Raw genomic sequence first — 15,238 nt, 5'->3', positions numbered from 1 at the left:
ACTCCCACCAGCAGCATAGGAGGGTTCCCTTTTCGCCACACCCTCTCAGCATTTATCGTTTGTGGACTTTTGAATGATGGCCACTCTGACTGGTGCTAGGTGATAACTCATTTAAGTTTTGCTTTTCATTTCTCTGATGATTAGAGATACTGAGCATTTTTTCATGTGCCTATTGGCCATTTGTATGTCTTCATTGGAAAATTGCTCGTGTAGGTCTTCTGCCCATTTTTGGATTGGGTTTTTTTTTTTTTTTTGTCAAACTTAGATTTTTAATGCCTTCAGGCTGACCACCTAGCACAGCACTTATCAGTAATGTAGTCACTGTTGCTATTGGACACTTGAAGTGCAGCTGGTCCAAGTTGAAATGAGCTGTAAGTGTAGAATACACACTGGATTTTGAAGACAATATGGAAACAAGAATATAAAATATCTCACTAATAATTTTTGGTACTACTCACATGTTGAAATGATAATATTTTGGACACACTGTATTAAATAATATGTACCATTAAAATGAATTTCACCTGTTCCTTTTTCTATTTTTTTAAAAAAATTTTTGCTTATTTTATTACAATTTTTTAAATGGAGGTATTGAAACCCTTGTGCATACTGAGCATGTATTCTTCCACTGAGTTATACCCTCCCTTTTTCTATTTTTAAACGTGGCTACTAAAAAATTTTAAAGAACATATGTGGCATATATTAAATTTCTATTAGATGTTACTGTGCCTCTTCAATCCATCAAATACATCATTTCTTGGTGGTAAGTCTGTCTTCTGTTTTTTTATTTTTTCTGAATTCTTGCACTGGGGGAAAAAAGCCACTAAAATTAGTATTTGTTAAGTGCTTCCTGTGGATTAACTTTCCCAAACATCTTTTTTTTTTTTCCATGCTACTATCCTAGGTGAAGAATCTACAGTTTTCTGTTGTCAGCTGCATCAAGGCAAGATTGCTTCGTCTGGTATCCCAAGCCTTCTCCTCCTCCTCTTTCTCTTCTCCTTCTTCTTCTTTTTCTTTTTCAGTTGAAGTATAGTCAGTTTACAGTGTTGTGTCAATTTCTGGTGTACAGCATGTTTCAGTCATACGTATCCATACATATATTCCTTTTCATATTCTCTTTCATTATAGGTTACTACAAGAGACTGACTGTAGTTCCCTGTGTTATGCAGTAGAAACTTGTTGTTTATCTATTTTATATATAGTAGTTAATATCTGTAAATCTCAGACTCCCAGTTTATCCCTTCCCACCCTGTTTCCACCTGGTAACCATAAGTTTGTTTTCTATGTCTGTGAGTCTGTTTGTCTTGTAAATAAGTTCACTTGTGTCATTTTTAAAGATTCCACACGTAAGTGTTAACATACAGTATTTTTCTTTCTCTCTCTGGCTTACTTCACTTAGTATGACAGTCTCCAGGTCCATCCATGTTGCTGCAAATGACATTATTTTGTTCTTTTTTTATGGCTGAGTAGTATTCCATTGTATGTGTATCTATCTATCTATCTATCATCTATCTATCTATCTATCTATCTCACATCTTCTTTATCCAGTCATCTGTCAATGGACATTTGGGTTGTTTCCATGTCTCCCAAGCCTTCTTTAATCCTGTTGCACTTGACTTCTCCAGCATTGTCTTTCACTTTTCCTAAGTAGCACCTCTGTCCTTCAGTCTGTTTTCCAAGCTACTTGAAGCTAATTAGTTCACTTACTCACCATCTACACTGCCATCACCATTCAATTTAATTGCACAAATGTTTTTGAGACCTTGTGCCAAGAATCAGGCTAGGCGGGCATGGAATTCACCTTCATGCAGGGCCTAGGCTAGGAATTGGCCCTATAAGACAGATTCCTGCTCAGTGCCTTCCTTAGATCTGCCCCACCACAGGCAGGGGCCATGTTTATTATGATTACATAAGCCCTATATTAGAAATTGCTAATAAACCACAACATGCAGAAACATTTGCATTACCTCACCCAGGGTTCAAATCCCACGGGATTGGATTGGGAAACTCTGAGTTCCAGTCAAGAGTGTCTCCTTTCCCTAGTTTCCTTTTTTGCATTAAAAGTAACTGTTGATACAGATTCTTGTTAAAGTGAAACCTCCCAGGGCCAGTATTTGGTTCCCCCTCTACATTCCTTCCCCTCCTATGGAAGTGAGACAGGAAGGAAGGAGGCAGGGCACAGCCATTCAAAGCATGACACAGCAATTAATGCCAAAGCAGTGGAAAATTCAACTTCCAACAGGCCTTGAGGCCTAAGGTGGTGGGAGATTTTACTTCTAGTGGAACTTGAGCTTCATTGTACGCTCACTGTAATACATTAGCATGGTAAATGACACTCTCACAGGTACATGACAGTTGCAAGGCTAACCATAAAAGATCAAATAGTGGGCGGTGGCCTAACTCCTGGGAATCCCAGCCCCTTCCCCAAAGTAGTAGAAATAATCCTCCCACTTATTAATGTATGCTATGCAGCCCAGAAAAACTAACAACCTCCACACCTGGTGGCCGCTATCCCTTCTGAGAGAGATAGACTGCACTCTGTCTATGGAGTATGTATCTACTGAGCACTCAGCCCTCACACCTGATGGCCTTTCTCTTACCTTTTGAAATAGCCTGCACTCTATGGAGTATGTAACTCTCTGAATAAATCTACCTTTACTCAACTGTGGCTCACTCTTGAATTCTTTCCTTTGTGAAGCCAAGGATCCACACTTGGAAGGGTGTGTCCCAGGGACTCCACTGAGACCTGGGAAATGGCCATTCTCTTGTCCCATGTTCATTTTACCTGTATCAGAATGCCCTACTGCCAAACATTTTAGACCCTGAAGACATAGGACTTTGGATTCCAATTGCATCTCCTCCCCTGAGTAGCTCTGTAACGTGGGCAAGTGATCTAACTCCATGCCTCCATTTCCTCCTCTGCATAGTGAGGGTAACAGTATCAAGGGTTGCGATAGGGTTAAATGAGTTAATAGTTCATGGCCTAGAGTAATCACTCAATAAATGTTAGCCCTCAGTATGTGTCACTATCAGACTATTTCCCTCCCTTAAACTGTAAGGGACTGTTTTGCCTTCTTCATTCCATGCGCGTCGCCAGCTCCTGTTTCAAAACTGCTGGTGAATAAACAGTGAATGAATTTAAAAAGTCCCTCCAATCACGGTTATTTCTGCCTTTGCAATGTCTGCCAGCGAGAGCAAAGGCAAGGAAGCCTCCTTGGAAAGGTATTCCTTTACCAGGTTTGACCTGAAGCCACCAGGAATAAGCACATCTCACAAGGGGGGGAAGCCTGACGTGGGCAGGGCGCGCATCCTTCCGGAACCACGGCGGGCGGAGCCGGGGCGGAAGGATCCGGCGGGCTAGTTCTGAGGTAAGCCCAGCACATGCGCAGCCCGCCCGGCGTCCGCGTTCCTTCCGGTGGCGCCGCCCGGAAGCGTCGGCTCCGCCCCCTCCCCTCGCCGGCTCGGGCGCTGCTGCGGAGCCGGCCCGGCGAGGAGGCGGGACACGTCGGCGCTGCCGCCGCTCCTCCTCCTGTTCCATCCGCTGCTGCCGCTGCCGTTGCCGCTTCCCGGCCGAGTCTGCGGCCGGACGGTGCAGGTGCGTCCAGCCCGCGCGGCCCTCGCCCGCGTCTCAGCCGCCGCCACCCGCTGCCGAGATGGCGACGCGCTCCTGCCGGGAGAAGGCGCAGAAGCTGAACGAGCAGCACCAGCTCATCCTGTCCAGGCTGCTGAGGGAGGAGGACAACAAGTACTGCGCCGACTGCGAGGCCAAAGGTAGCGCGGACGGCGCCCCGGGCTCCCGCGGCCGTGACCTTCGGGGCGCCCGGCCGGCTCGGCGGATGCGGGCGCGGGGCTCCTCGCCGGAGCCGGTGCCCGCGATGCTCCGACCTCCCCGGGGCCGGGCCAGAGCGGGACGCCGCCGGATGGGGTAGGGGTGAGAGGGTCGCCCCTCCCGGCGCTCACAGGTGCCTCGTGGGTGGGGCCACCCGGCGCCGCGTCTTCCCCCTCGGGAATCGGATGCTCCGTGTCCCGGGTGCAGCCCTACCTGCCCGCCCACCTGGCAGCTTTGTCCTGGGCTCTCGCTTTGCTTCCTGAGAAAGAGTGTGCTGGTCCTTTTTGGTGGGGTTGGACTTTTATTCAGTAAAACAACTGGGGAGGGATTGTTACTATCATCATTCGTAGTGTGTTTTCAGCTGGGTTTTAGCCGGAATGGAGAAGAATCTCCTTACGTGAGTCTCTTGCATAGTGGGCTTCTGTTCCTGGAAATTTAATAATTAGATTCTCTCTGACCAGCTAGTTTGGGAGCTTATGTATGTGAACCCTGGTCTGTATGCCCCATAAACGTCAAAGGTGCATTTTAAAGCTCCAGAAATGAGAAAAACCTAATTTTAGTTTGTTGCAGTTTCTGCCTGAGCCTTTGAAATAGATTCACTATTTTTAGCTTATATGTTTTGGCTTTGGAGATCTGATTTATGTTTAATGTCTTATAAGTAATCTCATGGGAAAAAATTCACATTTTTAAAAAACCTCTTACATGGTAGAAAAAAAAATCTTGCTTTTTTTGTAAATTGGTTTATTTGTTTAGTAGATGAGAAGTAGGTAGTTCTCCGAGGCAGGAGTCCGCCTTTGGGAATGTCGTTTAAAATTTCTGCATTATTTGACTTGAACTTTTCCTGAGGCTTTACTGTTCTTCCTCAGTACTGTATACATGAGTCACGTTTCAGTAGGCTGGTAATGTTTGATTAAACTAAGCCACACCATCGGCAAATTACTTCACTACCAAAACAGGTACTGATTACTGGAAGGTACCGTGGGAGTACTGTAACTAGACCATTTTATGAAGCACTTTTCAAATCATAGTTAGTTGATTGGGCCAATCTTATATTTATTGTGCGTAACCTTTCAGGTGATGAGGTGAAAATGATTGATTGTTAGAGTAGTATTTGTTTACCTGAAATTGATTATGCGTGTGGCTGTTTGGACTGCTGTTCTGCATTGAGGCTCAGTTGCTCACTCATCACTGCACTAGTGAAACACTGGAGAGTAGGCCTTTAGAAGGCCAGAAAAAGAAAGGAACTCAGGTTAAACAGGGTGCATTTTGAGTAATTAATACAGTTAACTAGAGATGCTAGTAAGCATTAAATCTTCTCATTAAAAATTGAATAACAATTTCAGTAATTATCTTCCTTTATGCATCGAAATCATTGAAAAATAGTTTTCAAGTTTCTTTCTCCCCAAAAAGTACTTTATAAAATCAGATTTCACCAATGCTTCCTAAAATAACTTATAGGTTAAAAAAAGCCATTCTTTACCACACCTTGACATTTCCATGTACTCTTTTTGAGGTGAAAAAGAAGAATTAGGTACCTCTCAAATTAGGACAGAAATTTTACCTCTTCTGACCTGAGGAATAGAGAACATTAGTTGTGTTAGTTTTGCTCACTAGTTGTCTTGCCACTGGAATCATTAGATGTATATCGAATGAATGTCTTTTTTATTTTGGTTTTGCTTGGTCTTTTGTGGTTTTGTTTGTTTTTGAGAAGCGAAGGAAGTGGGAGAGAACAGTACCAGGAGTTCAAGGATGTGGTGTGAAGGGCATGTGTGAACTCCGCAGTCAGGATTTAGAAAGGTCCTTGTTTTTTCCTGTTGCTACTAAATCTTGAGTAATGTTAGAATGATCTAAATTATTTCACTGTTTTATCTTCATCTTTCAGGAAAAACAAATCACAGGCAAAATCATTTATTGGTTTAATGAGGTTTGATTTATTAGTTGTAATAATTGAAAAAGATGGACATGATTGGGCAGTTGAGATGATTAAATGTATTTTGTAAAGTTTTTGAGTCTTTCGTATGATTCAGCTCCATTGGGGTGCTCTCTTAGTAGAATTCTTGGCTTATTACATATTTTGGCTCTATTATTATGTATGTCAGATAACATAGTAAATGTAGCTAGTGAAATTCTGATCAAATGTACTTTTAAAAGACATGTTAAAGGTCTTACTTTACAGTTTAGTTATTATAAAGTGGTTCCATACTCTGTGTGTGTATGTATGTGTATATATACATTTTTTTCACTGCTTAATAAATTGCATCAAGCTTTTCATGCATTTTGAAGTTATTTCCTAATTAACTCAATTTAAGAATGTTTCCCCAGAAACATTCTTGCCTTCTAATGGTTGGTAGAGGTATTTTGGACTTTAACATTTTCTTACCCTGCCTGATTTGATAGTATTTGGAAGGTAAGGGAGGAGGAAGGACAGCAGAGGTGCCTGTTTCCTGCTCTTGATCCTACTCTTAGCAGATCTCTTGAGGGACTGGAGGCTAGGAACAGGCAGGTGGAGCTGCTCTTCCTCTATCTGGCCCCGTTCCTGACCCTGGGGGGGGGGGTTTAAAGCAGTTCTATTGGTTATTAGTTGGTGCCACTTTATGGAGCAGTGAGGATTTTGAGCCCCTTGCCGACTTCAAGTTTAGTTTTTAGTATTTAAAGTTTCTCCCATGGTTAATACTGGCTTTGATTCTGAGCACGTGTAAGTTGGCATGAAAGTGTATCTCTTGCCCAGTTAAGTTTTGGGAGGGTCGGAAACAAAAGGTTTGTGAACCCTCTAGATGGCTTTGTTCTGCCTGTCTGGTATGGAGAGGTTAAGCAGTTTGCTCAGATCAAACACTCATTTCTTCATTCCACAGATCGTGACTTGAGGACACACCGTGAAGCACTGTATTGGATCAGGGGACTAAAAAAGTTTGAAAGACCTAAAGGAGTTTGCTTACTGGGGACTGCATTTTTCAAATGAATAATTCTAAAATGATGTGCGAAGTGTTAGACTAGTGGTTGTAAGAAGGACCTCCCTCTGCACGTATTTTGGGCCGATGGTCTTCCTTGCACCCTGACTTCTGTCCCTCGATTGTCATCACAGTTCCTAGAATGCTGTCTCCCGGCCTTTGCACATGCTGTGTCTTCTGCCTGGGAAGCTCGCTAACAGTTACTTGCTTGATGAGTTTTACCTATTTTCCAGTTTCTGCTTTAAGTGTCTCCACAAGGGAAACGATTCTCCCCGATCTTCCCAGATTAGGTTAGGCTTGCATTAGACATGTGAGACGCACCCTGAATCTTTTATTATGCTGACCACAGTTGTAATTAAATGTTATTTGGATAATTATTGTGAAATCAACATCCCTGTTGGATTGTAGCTGTGAGAGGGATGAGATCTTGTCTGTCTTGTTTTGGCTTGTGTCCCCAGCCCTCGGCACAATGTGTGACATGTCGTAGGTAAATGTAACTCAGCAAGTGTGTGCTGAATGAATGGGTGTGAATGAGCACAGAGCTGAGGGCAGGCAGCGGGGTGGGTGGAAGCGAGTGTGCGTCTGGGCGTGTGGAATGACCCTTTGGGGGAGAGGCGCAGAAGCAGTCTCCCTGAGCTGGGTTCTGAAGCGTGGGATTTCACCTGAGGGAGAAGCTGCACAGACGGAGGGACAGGTACATAAAAGAACATGAGAGGTTTCCGTACGGCCCCTTTTTTTTGTGAGCTAACTTTAAGCTTGATCAGATTTGGAGGTGGCGGGTCTGAGAAAGAACTGGAATGGAGAGAGCGGGCAGGTCACCTCGTTGCAGCAGTGTCCAAGCGAGAGAGCAGGAGGCCCTGAGCTCTCTTAGTGTCAGTGTATCCTACGTCAGCAGACAGGGCGGGGAACAACCAGTGTAGCTGTAATAATACCATTTCTGTTAAGGAACAGGCTACTCACAGAATCATTAAAGAGCTGGAGGAGCAGAATCAGGGAGCCTCTCCTGACTTCCAGTTTCAAGGCCACACCATTGCCACTGCCAGTGCCGCCACCACTGCCAACCGCCGCCTGGGTTGCTTCTCACCCCCGGACTAATGAACTGATCGAGAACAGGACCATGGCGGCTGCAGCCACTCAGTGTCTGTTAGACATCTTTGTCAGTTCCCTTGCTGTAGTAAAGTGGCCTTTGCTGCACTTGAGCCTTCCACATGACTGGCAGACCTAACTTATGTCCAGGACCTTTCCTTCATGGGAGACTTTAGGAATGGTAACCGCTTCAAAAATTAGAGATGTGAAATGGAGATTGTGAGACCCAGTCGAGTACTATGGGCAGTCGGTGATGGACATTTTTTTAAATCAATATTTTATCAATATCAAAATATATAAGAGTTCTTGTATAAACCTATTTTAAAGTAATTCTTACTAAAGAGTAAAGTTGACTTTGAGGAAGTGGTGTTTATGATGATGTTGATGCTAATAGGAGAAATTCATATAAACAGAGGTCTGTGATTATAATTCTTTAAAGAGACCTGCCAATCTAAAAGTTCCCTCATAATGGGAAACTTCAGTCTGATGAGATTATTCTTATAATTCTGCTGATTCTGAGGTTTGCCCTGATGATTGTGTGCAGAGCTCTGGTGTCAGAGCTGGGATGGAAAACACTGGTCTCTCTCTGACTCATCAGTTTAACTTTGGCTGCATGTTGTCCCATCCTTTTTTCCTCCCAATTCTTGTTTTTTTTTTTTTTTTTTAAGAGATTGAAATGTTCTTCTGTTACTGGATTTTACTAAGTAAATTTATATGTCCTTAATTCTTACTATATGATATATGTGTATTATGTGTGTGTGTGTGTGTGCGCGCAAAACCCTTAGTGATCTATACAGACTGGAACGCGTGTGTTCAAGGCGAAGTCAGCTGTCTGGCGTTCTGATTGTATACATTATAAATGCAAGCCTTCTCCTCCTCCTGCTGCTACTGCTACTAGCACTCCTAGTGGTCTTTCCACTGGATAGAATCGACTCATTTTTCTTTCCATTTCTCAATGGAGGAAGATCAAAGGAACTTGGAGGCCATTTTGTTTAAGTTGTAATTATTGTCAAGAGAGTTGACTGCCTTACGTTCTGACCATGGTGAAGAGTTGATTTAACAGACATACAGTTTTGTTGGTAAGTCCGTATTTTCTGAGCACTACAATGATTAAGTATCATGTCAGGTACTGTCATGTGAGCTAAAGGTTTTCTGTATGGTCCACAAACTAGTTAGGGATTTCAGTAATATGAAACAATGATCATTTAAATTCTAATCTCTGTGTAGACTGTAGATTCATTGAAATTTTAGTAATGGGAGAGCTCAGTGACTTGGAGAAGGTAGAACTGTAAGGATGGAATTTTAAAAAGAGCAAATAATAACATTATATATATACAAGTAAATTCGTGCTTTCTTCTTGCCATACACTGGTGTGAGCGTATGTTTTACATATATTAATTTACATATATAATTCTCAAAACAGTCTTTTGAGGTAGGTAACATTGTTCTGTCTTACAAATGAGGGAACTGAGGCACACAGAGCTTCAATTAAGTACCTTTCCCAAGGTTATACAGCTAGGGAATAGGGGAGCCAGAAATTTTTTCATTAAAATAGTTTTGTTTTGACGGCTGCTGTATATCTTAGGCACTTTCCTGGGTTCTGGGAATGAAGCAGGGAACAGGCAGGTAAGGTCCGTGCTGTAAAGGATTGACTAGTCTGCTGGGAGCAGGACTGACTTGTAGGGTTGGCCCTTGGCTATTTGGGGTCTCACTACCCTGAGTAATAAGAGTTGGTCACGATGCCCAAACTGTACAGACACCTGCCCTCCTTTCGGGAGTCTGGAATTTGCCTGTGTACTGGGCAAGGTTGCCTGTGTGACCAGCCCTGGTAAAACCCCTGGGCACCGAGTCTCTCAAGAGCTTCCCCTGTTGGCAGCATTTCACACCTGTTGTCAGAACTTACCACTGAGCAGCGTCTTCAGCGCAGCTCCCCTGGAGAGGGATACCTGGGCGGTTGTGCCTGCCTTCTCCTGGGCTGCTCCTTGTGCCTTTTCCTTTTGCCAGTATACTTGGTACCCTTCTGCTGTAACAAGTCGTAGCCATGAATGCAGCTGTATGCTGACTCTAGTGAGTCCTCTTAGTGAATTACCAAACCTGAAGGAGGTCTTGGGAACCTCCCAGTGTAATGAATAGTATATATCTCCCTCCAGTATAGTGTACAGATCATGTCAGAATTTCAGAATATCTCAGCTAGCTCTGGAACCCAGCCTCCTAGCAGGGGTACAGCCCAGAGGAGCAGGTATGAGCATCAGAGGAAGTTCTGGCTTTCCTGGGATGGGACAGAGTTGGGAATCTGGACTGTAAAGTCAAGACTGAACCCAGGAGATCTAGCTCCAGAGTGTACGTGGTTAACCGCATGTTTGATTCATGAAAGATAAAACATACGCTTTTGTAGTTGACATTTGTGTTAGAAGAGGTTATTTTGGGGGAAGAGATTATCAATTTCAAGCTGACTTAAGATATTTCTTCAGATTTTTGCCAAATGTATTCAAATGTTGACAATGTTGTTTTGCTTTATTTATCTCTTTGCATTTAATAGCAGAACCACCATAACTTTAAAATGCCAACTTAAACAAAATAAAATTGTTTTTTTTTGATTACTAAACTTTATTCTACAAATTGACTGAATCAATAGCTGGGTCCTTTCGTGCTTTTTTGTTTGCTTGTTTGAAAGGGAGTCTTCCATATAGCTTTTTTGTTTTCTATTTTTGCAGTTACGTCTTAGGTCAGGTACTGGTCATCACCTGGACTTTTTAAACCGTTGAAATAACATGACAGAATTGAAAAGCAGTGTGTTGGGTTAAGTTAGTAAGACTAGGTTTGAGCCTAAGCTTTGCCTGTAACTTGTCTGGTGACCAGTTGTCCCTGTTTTCATTGACTATTACTGCAAAGGTTTATTTCATCTCCCTCATGGTCTGTGTTCTCTCCTGAAGCTCTACCTCTTGTCACTTCTATTATTGCTATTGTCAGTATTTGCTATTAGTGTTAATTAAAAAAATTCTACTATTGAGGATATAGAAATATAATTTTGGTGGGGGAGGGTGTAGCTCAGTGGTAAAGTGCATGCCTAGCATGCACGAGGTCCTGGGTTCAATCCCCACTACCACTATTAAAACAACAAATGAACAAACCTAATTACCCCACCCCCAAATTCTTAAGTAAATCTTCAGTCATTTATACTTTTTAAAGCTTTTCACTGATGACTTAAGTGTTGTTGAGCAATTTTCCCTGGTATTATCTTTGGTTATCTCAAGCCATATCATATAACCAACAAAAATATTCCTCACTGGTTGAGAAGTCCTTTTCTTTGAAACTTTTTCATTTTAATGCTTTCGTGGAGTTGAGTAAAATCAATCACCTCTTCCACTCAACTACAAAACCAGTGTCTGCTTTTATTTATCATTTTAAAGAAAAGACTTGTAGTTGCATTACATTTTCAGTCACCCTTGTATATTATCAATGTCAGAATTTTTTTGCCTAAGGTGTTAGGTGGAGTTACGTTAACTCTGAATGGCATTTAGCTGTAGTATATAGAAACAATTTTTGGAAAATATTTTACTTAAAACAGCGCTTAGATAAGATGCTGTTGGAAATATGTGCTAATTTCATGTTAACAGTATTTTGAGGGTCCAAAGGAGAGTGGATTATAAACTTTCTAGTAACCCTCCATTCTCTGTGCCCCTTTGCCACCCCCCCAACAATTTTTGGCCTCCATTTTATAAGAGATCCAAGTGACTGCTTCTAAGAGAGATTGATGACAGACCTTCAGATGTCTGCCATTGATCTTTTGTAAAGAGTGCATTTCAAGGACCAGTGATCAGCTTGAATCCACACCTAAAAAGAAAATAAAAGAAATTTTAAAAATTCCATAGAAAATCATATTTAGGATGGCTTTATGTTCCAAGATAAGAATATTTATTTGAAAAAATTATAGTTTAGTCTGGACTTTTTTTTTTAATTGAAGTATAATTGATTGACAGTGTTGTAAATTTCATGTGTACAGCAAAGTGGTTCAGTTATTTTTTTTTCAGATTATTTTTCCTTATATTTTATTTTGTTGAATATAATTTCCAAGGCTATACAGTAAATCTGTCTTATGTATGGTAGTTTGTATCTGCTAATCCTAAACTCCTAGCTTACCCCTACCTCCCTCTTCCCCCTTTGGTAGCCATAAGTTTGTTTTCTATGTCTGAGTCCATTTCTGTTTTGTACACAGATTCATTTGTACTATTTTTTAGATTCCACATATAAGTGATACCATATAATATTTGTCTTTCTCTGTCTGACTTCACTAAACAAAATATTCTCTAGATCAATTCATGTTGCTGCAAGTGGCACTATTTCATTTTTTTATCGCCAAATATTTCATTGTATATACATAGTATGGACTTTTTTAGTTTATGCATTTCTACTCTTTTTTTTTTACTGCTATTTAAAACAATTTATTTATTTTAGTGAAATATAGTCAGTTTACAATGTATCAATTTCTGGTGTACAGCATAATGTTTCAGTCATATTAATATATTCATCTTCATATTTTTTCATTATAGGTTACTATAAGATATTAAATATAGTTCCATGTGCTATACAGTATAAACTTGTTGTCTAATTTATATATAGTAGTTAGTCTTTGCAAATCTCAAGCTCCCAATTTATCCCTTCCCACCTCTTTTCCCCCCAGTAACCATAAGTTTGTTTTCTATGTCTGTGAGTCTATTTCTGTTTTGTAAATAAGTTCATTTGTTTCTTTTTTTAGATTCCATATGTAAGTGATATCATATGGTATTTTTCTTTCTCTTTCTGAATTACTTCACTTAGAATGATGATCTCCAGGTACATCCATGTTGCAGCAAATGGCATTATTTTATTATTTTTTATGGCTGAGTATTATTCCATTGTATAAATATACCACAACTTCTTTAGTCAGTCATCTGTTAATGGACATTAAGGTTGCTTCCATGTCTTGGCTATTGTAAATAGTGCTGCTCTGAACCTTGGGGTGCATGTATCTTTTCAAATTAGAGTTCCCTCCAGATATACATGCATTTCTAATCTTGAAAGTTGCTTTTGGTATAGCGTGGTGATGGTACATGATGTCAAAAAACTAGTAAAAATATGTTTATTGAAGTGAAATGATCATCACTGTTATATTTATTTCCTATTGCTGATATTGCAAGTTATCACAAATTAGTCTCTTAAAACAATACAAATTTATCATCATTTAGTTCTGGAGGTGAGAGTCCAAAATGAATCTTACGAACAACTCAATCAAAAAATGGGCAGAAGACCTAAACAGACGTTTCTCCAGTGAAGACATATAGGTGGCCACTAGGCACATGAAAAGATGTTCAGTGTTGCTAATTATTAGAGAAATGCAAATCAAAACTGCTATGAAATATCACCTCACACCAGTCAGAATGGCCATCATTAAAAAGTCTACAAATAGATGATGGAGAGGGTGTGGAGAAAAAGGAACCCTTCTACACTGTTGGTGGGAATGTAAATTGGTGCAGCCACTATGGAGGACAGTATGGAGATTCCTAAAAAAATTGAAAAAAACTTACCATATGATCCAGCAATCCCACTCCTGGGCATATATCCAGAGGGAACTCTAATTTGAAAAGATAACATGGACATGGACCCCAATATTCATAGCAGCGCTAAACAACAAAGTCCTACTGTGTAATACAGGAAACTATATTCAATATCTTGTAGTAGTCTATAATGAAAAAAATGTGAAAAGGAATGTGTGTGTGTGTGTGTGTGTATACATATATAACCCAATCACTCTGCTGTACACAAGAGACTAACACAAGATTGAAAATTGACTATACTTCAATAATAATAATTTTAAAACAAGTCTTACTGAACTAAAATCAAAGATGTTCCTTCTGAAAGTTCTAGGGGAGAATCTGTTTTCTCATCTTTTCCAGTTTCTAGAGGTCACCTGAGTGTTTGCCTCAAGGCCTCCACCTTCAGTATGTCTTCTTCAGATCTGTCTCTCTCTGTCTCTCTGCTTCCATTATCGCTGTGATGCCGTTGAGTTCACCTGGATAATTCAGGAGAATACCATCTCAGTGTCTTTAACTTAATTGTACCTGAAAAGTCTCTTTTCCCATGGAAGGTAGCATATTTACAGACCCAGGTATTGGACATCTTTGGGGGCCATTCTGCTTACCATAAATGGATTTATGATAAAAGTTGTGTATTGAACCTGAATTTTTATAGTAGGTACTGATTTGGGATATACTTAAGAGGGCATAGGATGGTGAAGTGAGTACAGTTTAAATTAGCCATTCTCACAGAAAATATTTTAAAAATATATGCATGCAAGAGTCATTTAACAAACTCTTTGCAACATGACCATTTATATAGAGAGTCCTCAGACATTTATTTTTTAAAAAGGTATTAGAACCAATAGTTGAGTTTATCAGGGTTGCAGGAATCAAAATGATTATAGAGAAATTAAGTATTTCTATGTACCAGCAACAAACAGTTGGAAGTGGAAGTAAAAATTACCATTTGCAACTGCATTAAAAATATGAAAACTTAGTGATAAATTTAACAAAATATATGCAAGACTTGTATGCTGAAAACTACCAAAGATTGCTGAGAGAAATTAGATACCTAAAGAAATGGAGGGATGTATCGTGTACATGGAGTAGAAAATATAGTCTTTTAAAAATGTCAGTTCTCTCCAACTTAGTGTGTAAATTCACCATGTTCCCAGTCAAAATCTCGGAAGGTTTTTTGGGTAGAAATTGACAAGTTGATTCTAAAATTTATAATGAAATGCAAAGAAGCCCCACCCAAATCTAAACAATTAAAAAAAAAAAAGAAACATTAGGCTTTTCACACAACTGATTTCACCAGTTAATATAAAGCTACTGTAATCAAGACAGTGTGGTATTAGTGTAAGGACAGACATAGATCAGTGGAACGTAGTAGTCGAGAAGTAGACTCACATATAAGGTCAGCTAATTTTTAACAAGTGCAAGGGTAACTCAGGAAAAGGATAGTTTGTAAACAACAACAGAATGTACCTTACGTCCTACCATGAGCAAAAATTAACTTGAAAGGAATAATAACACTAAATTTAAGAACTAAACCTGTAAAACTTCCGGAGAAAACGTAGGAGAAAATTGCTAGGATCTTGGGTTAGGCAAAGATTTCTTGGATGGGACACAAAAGCACAATCCGTAAGGACAAAATTGAAGAAAGAGACTTCATAAAAATGAAAAACTCTTGCTTTTTAAAAAGGCACTGTTAAAAGGAAAATCATAGACCAGAGAAAATATATCCAATATGGACTTTTGTTCAAAATGTGTAAAGAAGTATTAAAATTTAAGACTAGGAGAAGATAAAACTTGTACTT

General features: G+C 40.2%; 1 protein-coding gene across 5 annotated transcripts in view; it reads left to right on the top strand.

The window, feature by feature from the left end:
- Window positions 1–3,440: 3,440 nt before the first annotated feature.
- The window catches only part of SMAP1 (small ArfGAP 1), a 134,293-nt gene continuing 122,495 nt past the window's right edge, over window positions 3,441–15,238 (top strand). For 3 of the 5 annotated variants that reach the window (XM_072965494.1, XM_072965492.1, XM_072965489.1), the window contains exon 1: window positions 3,442–3,771. In XM_072965494.1, the coding sequence (XP_072821595.1) occupies window positions 3,654–3,771 (118 nt within the window). In that variant the 5' untranslated portion in view covers window positions 3,442–3,653. Of the gene's footprint in view, window positions 3,772–15,238 lie in introns of all 5 variants that reach the window. The other 2 variants (XM_072965490.1, XM_072965491.1) reach the window with 2 other exon arrangements.

The sequence above is a fragment of the Vicugna pacos genome, chromosome 8 (genome assembly GCF_048564905.1).
Source record: "Vicugna pacos chromosome 8, VicPac4, whole genome shotgun sequence".
NCBI lineage: Eukaryota > Metazoa > Chordata > Mammalia > Artiodactyla > Camelidae > Vicugna > Vicugna pacos.
Note: the sequence above shows the minus strand (reverse complement) of the source record. Positions and strands in the feature narration are given on the sequence as shown.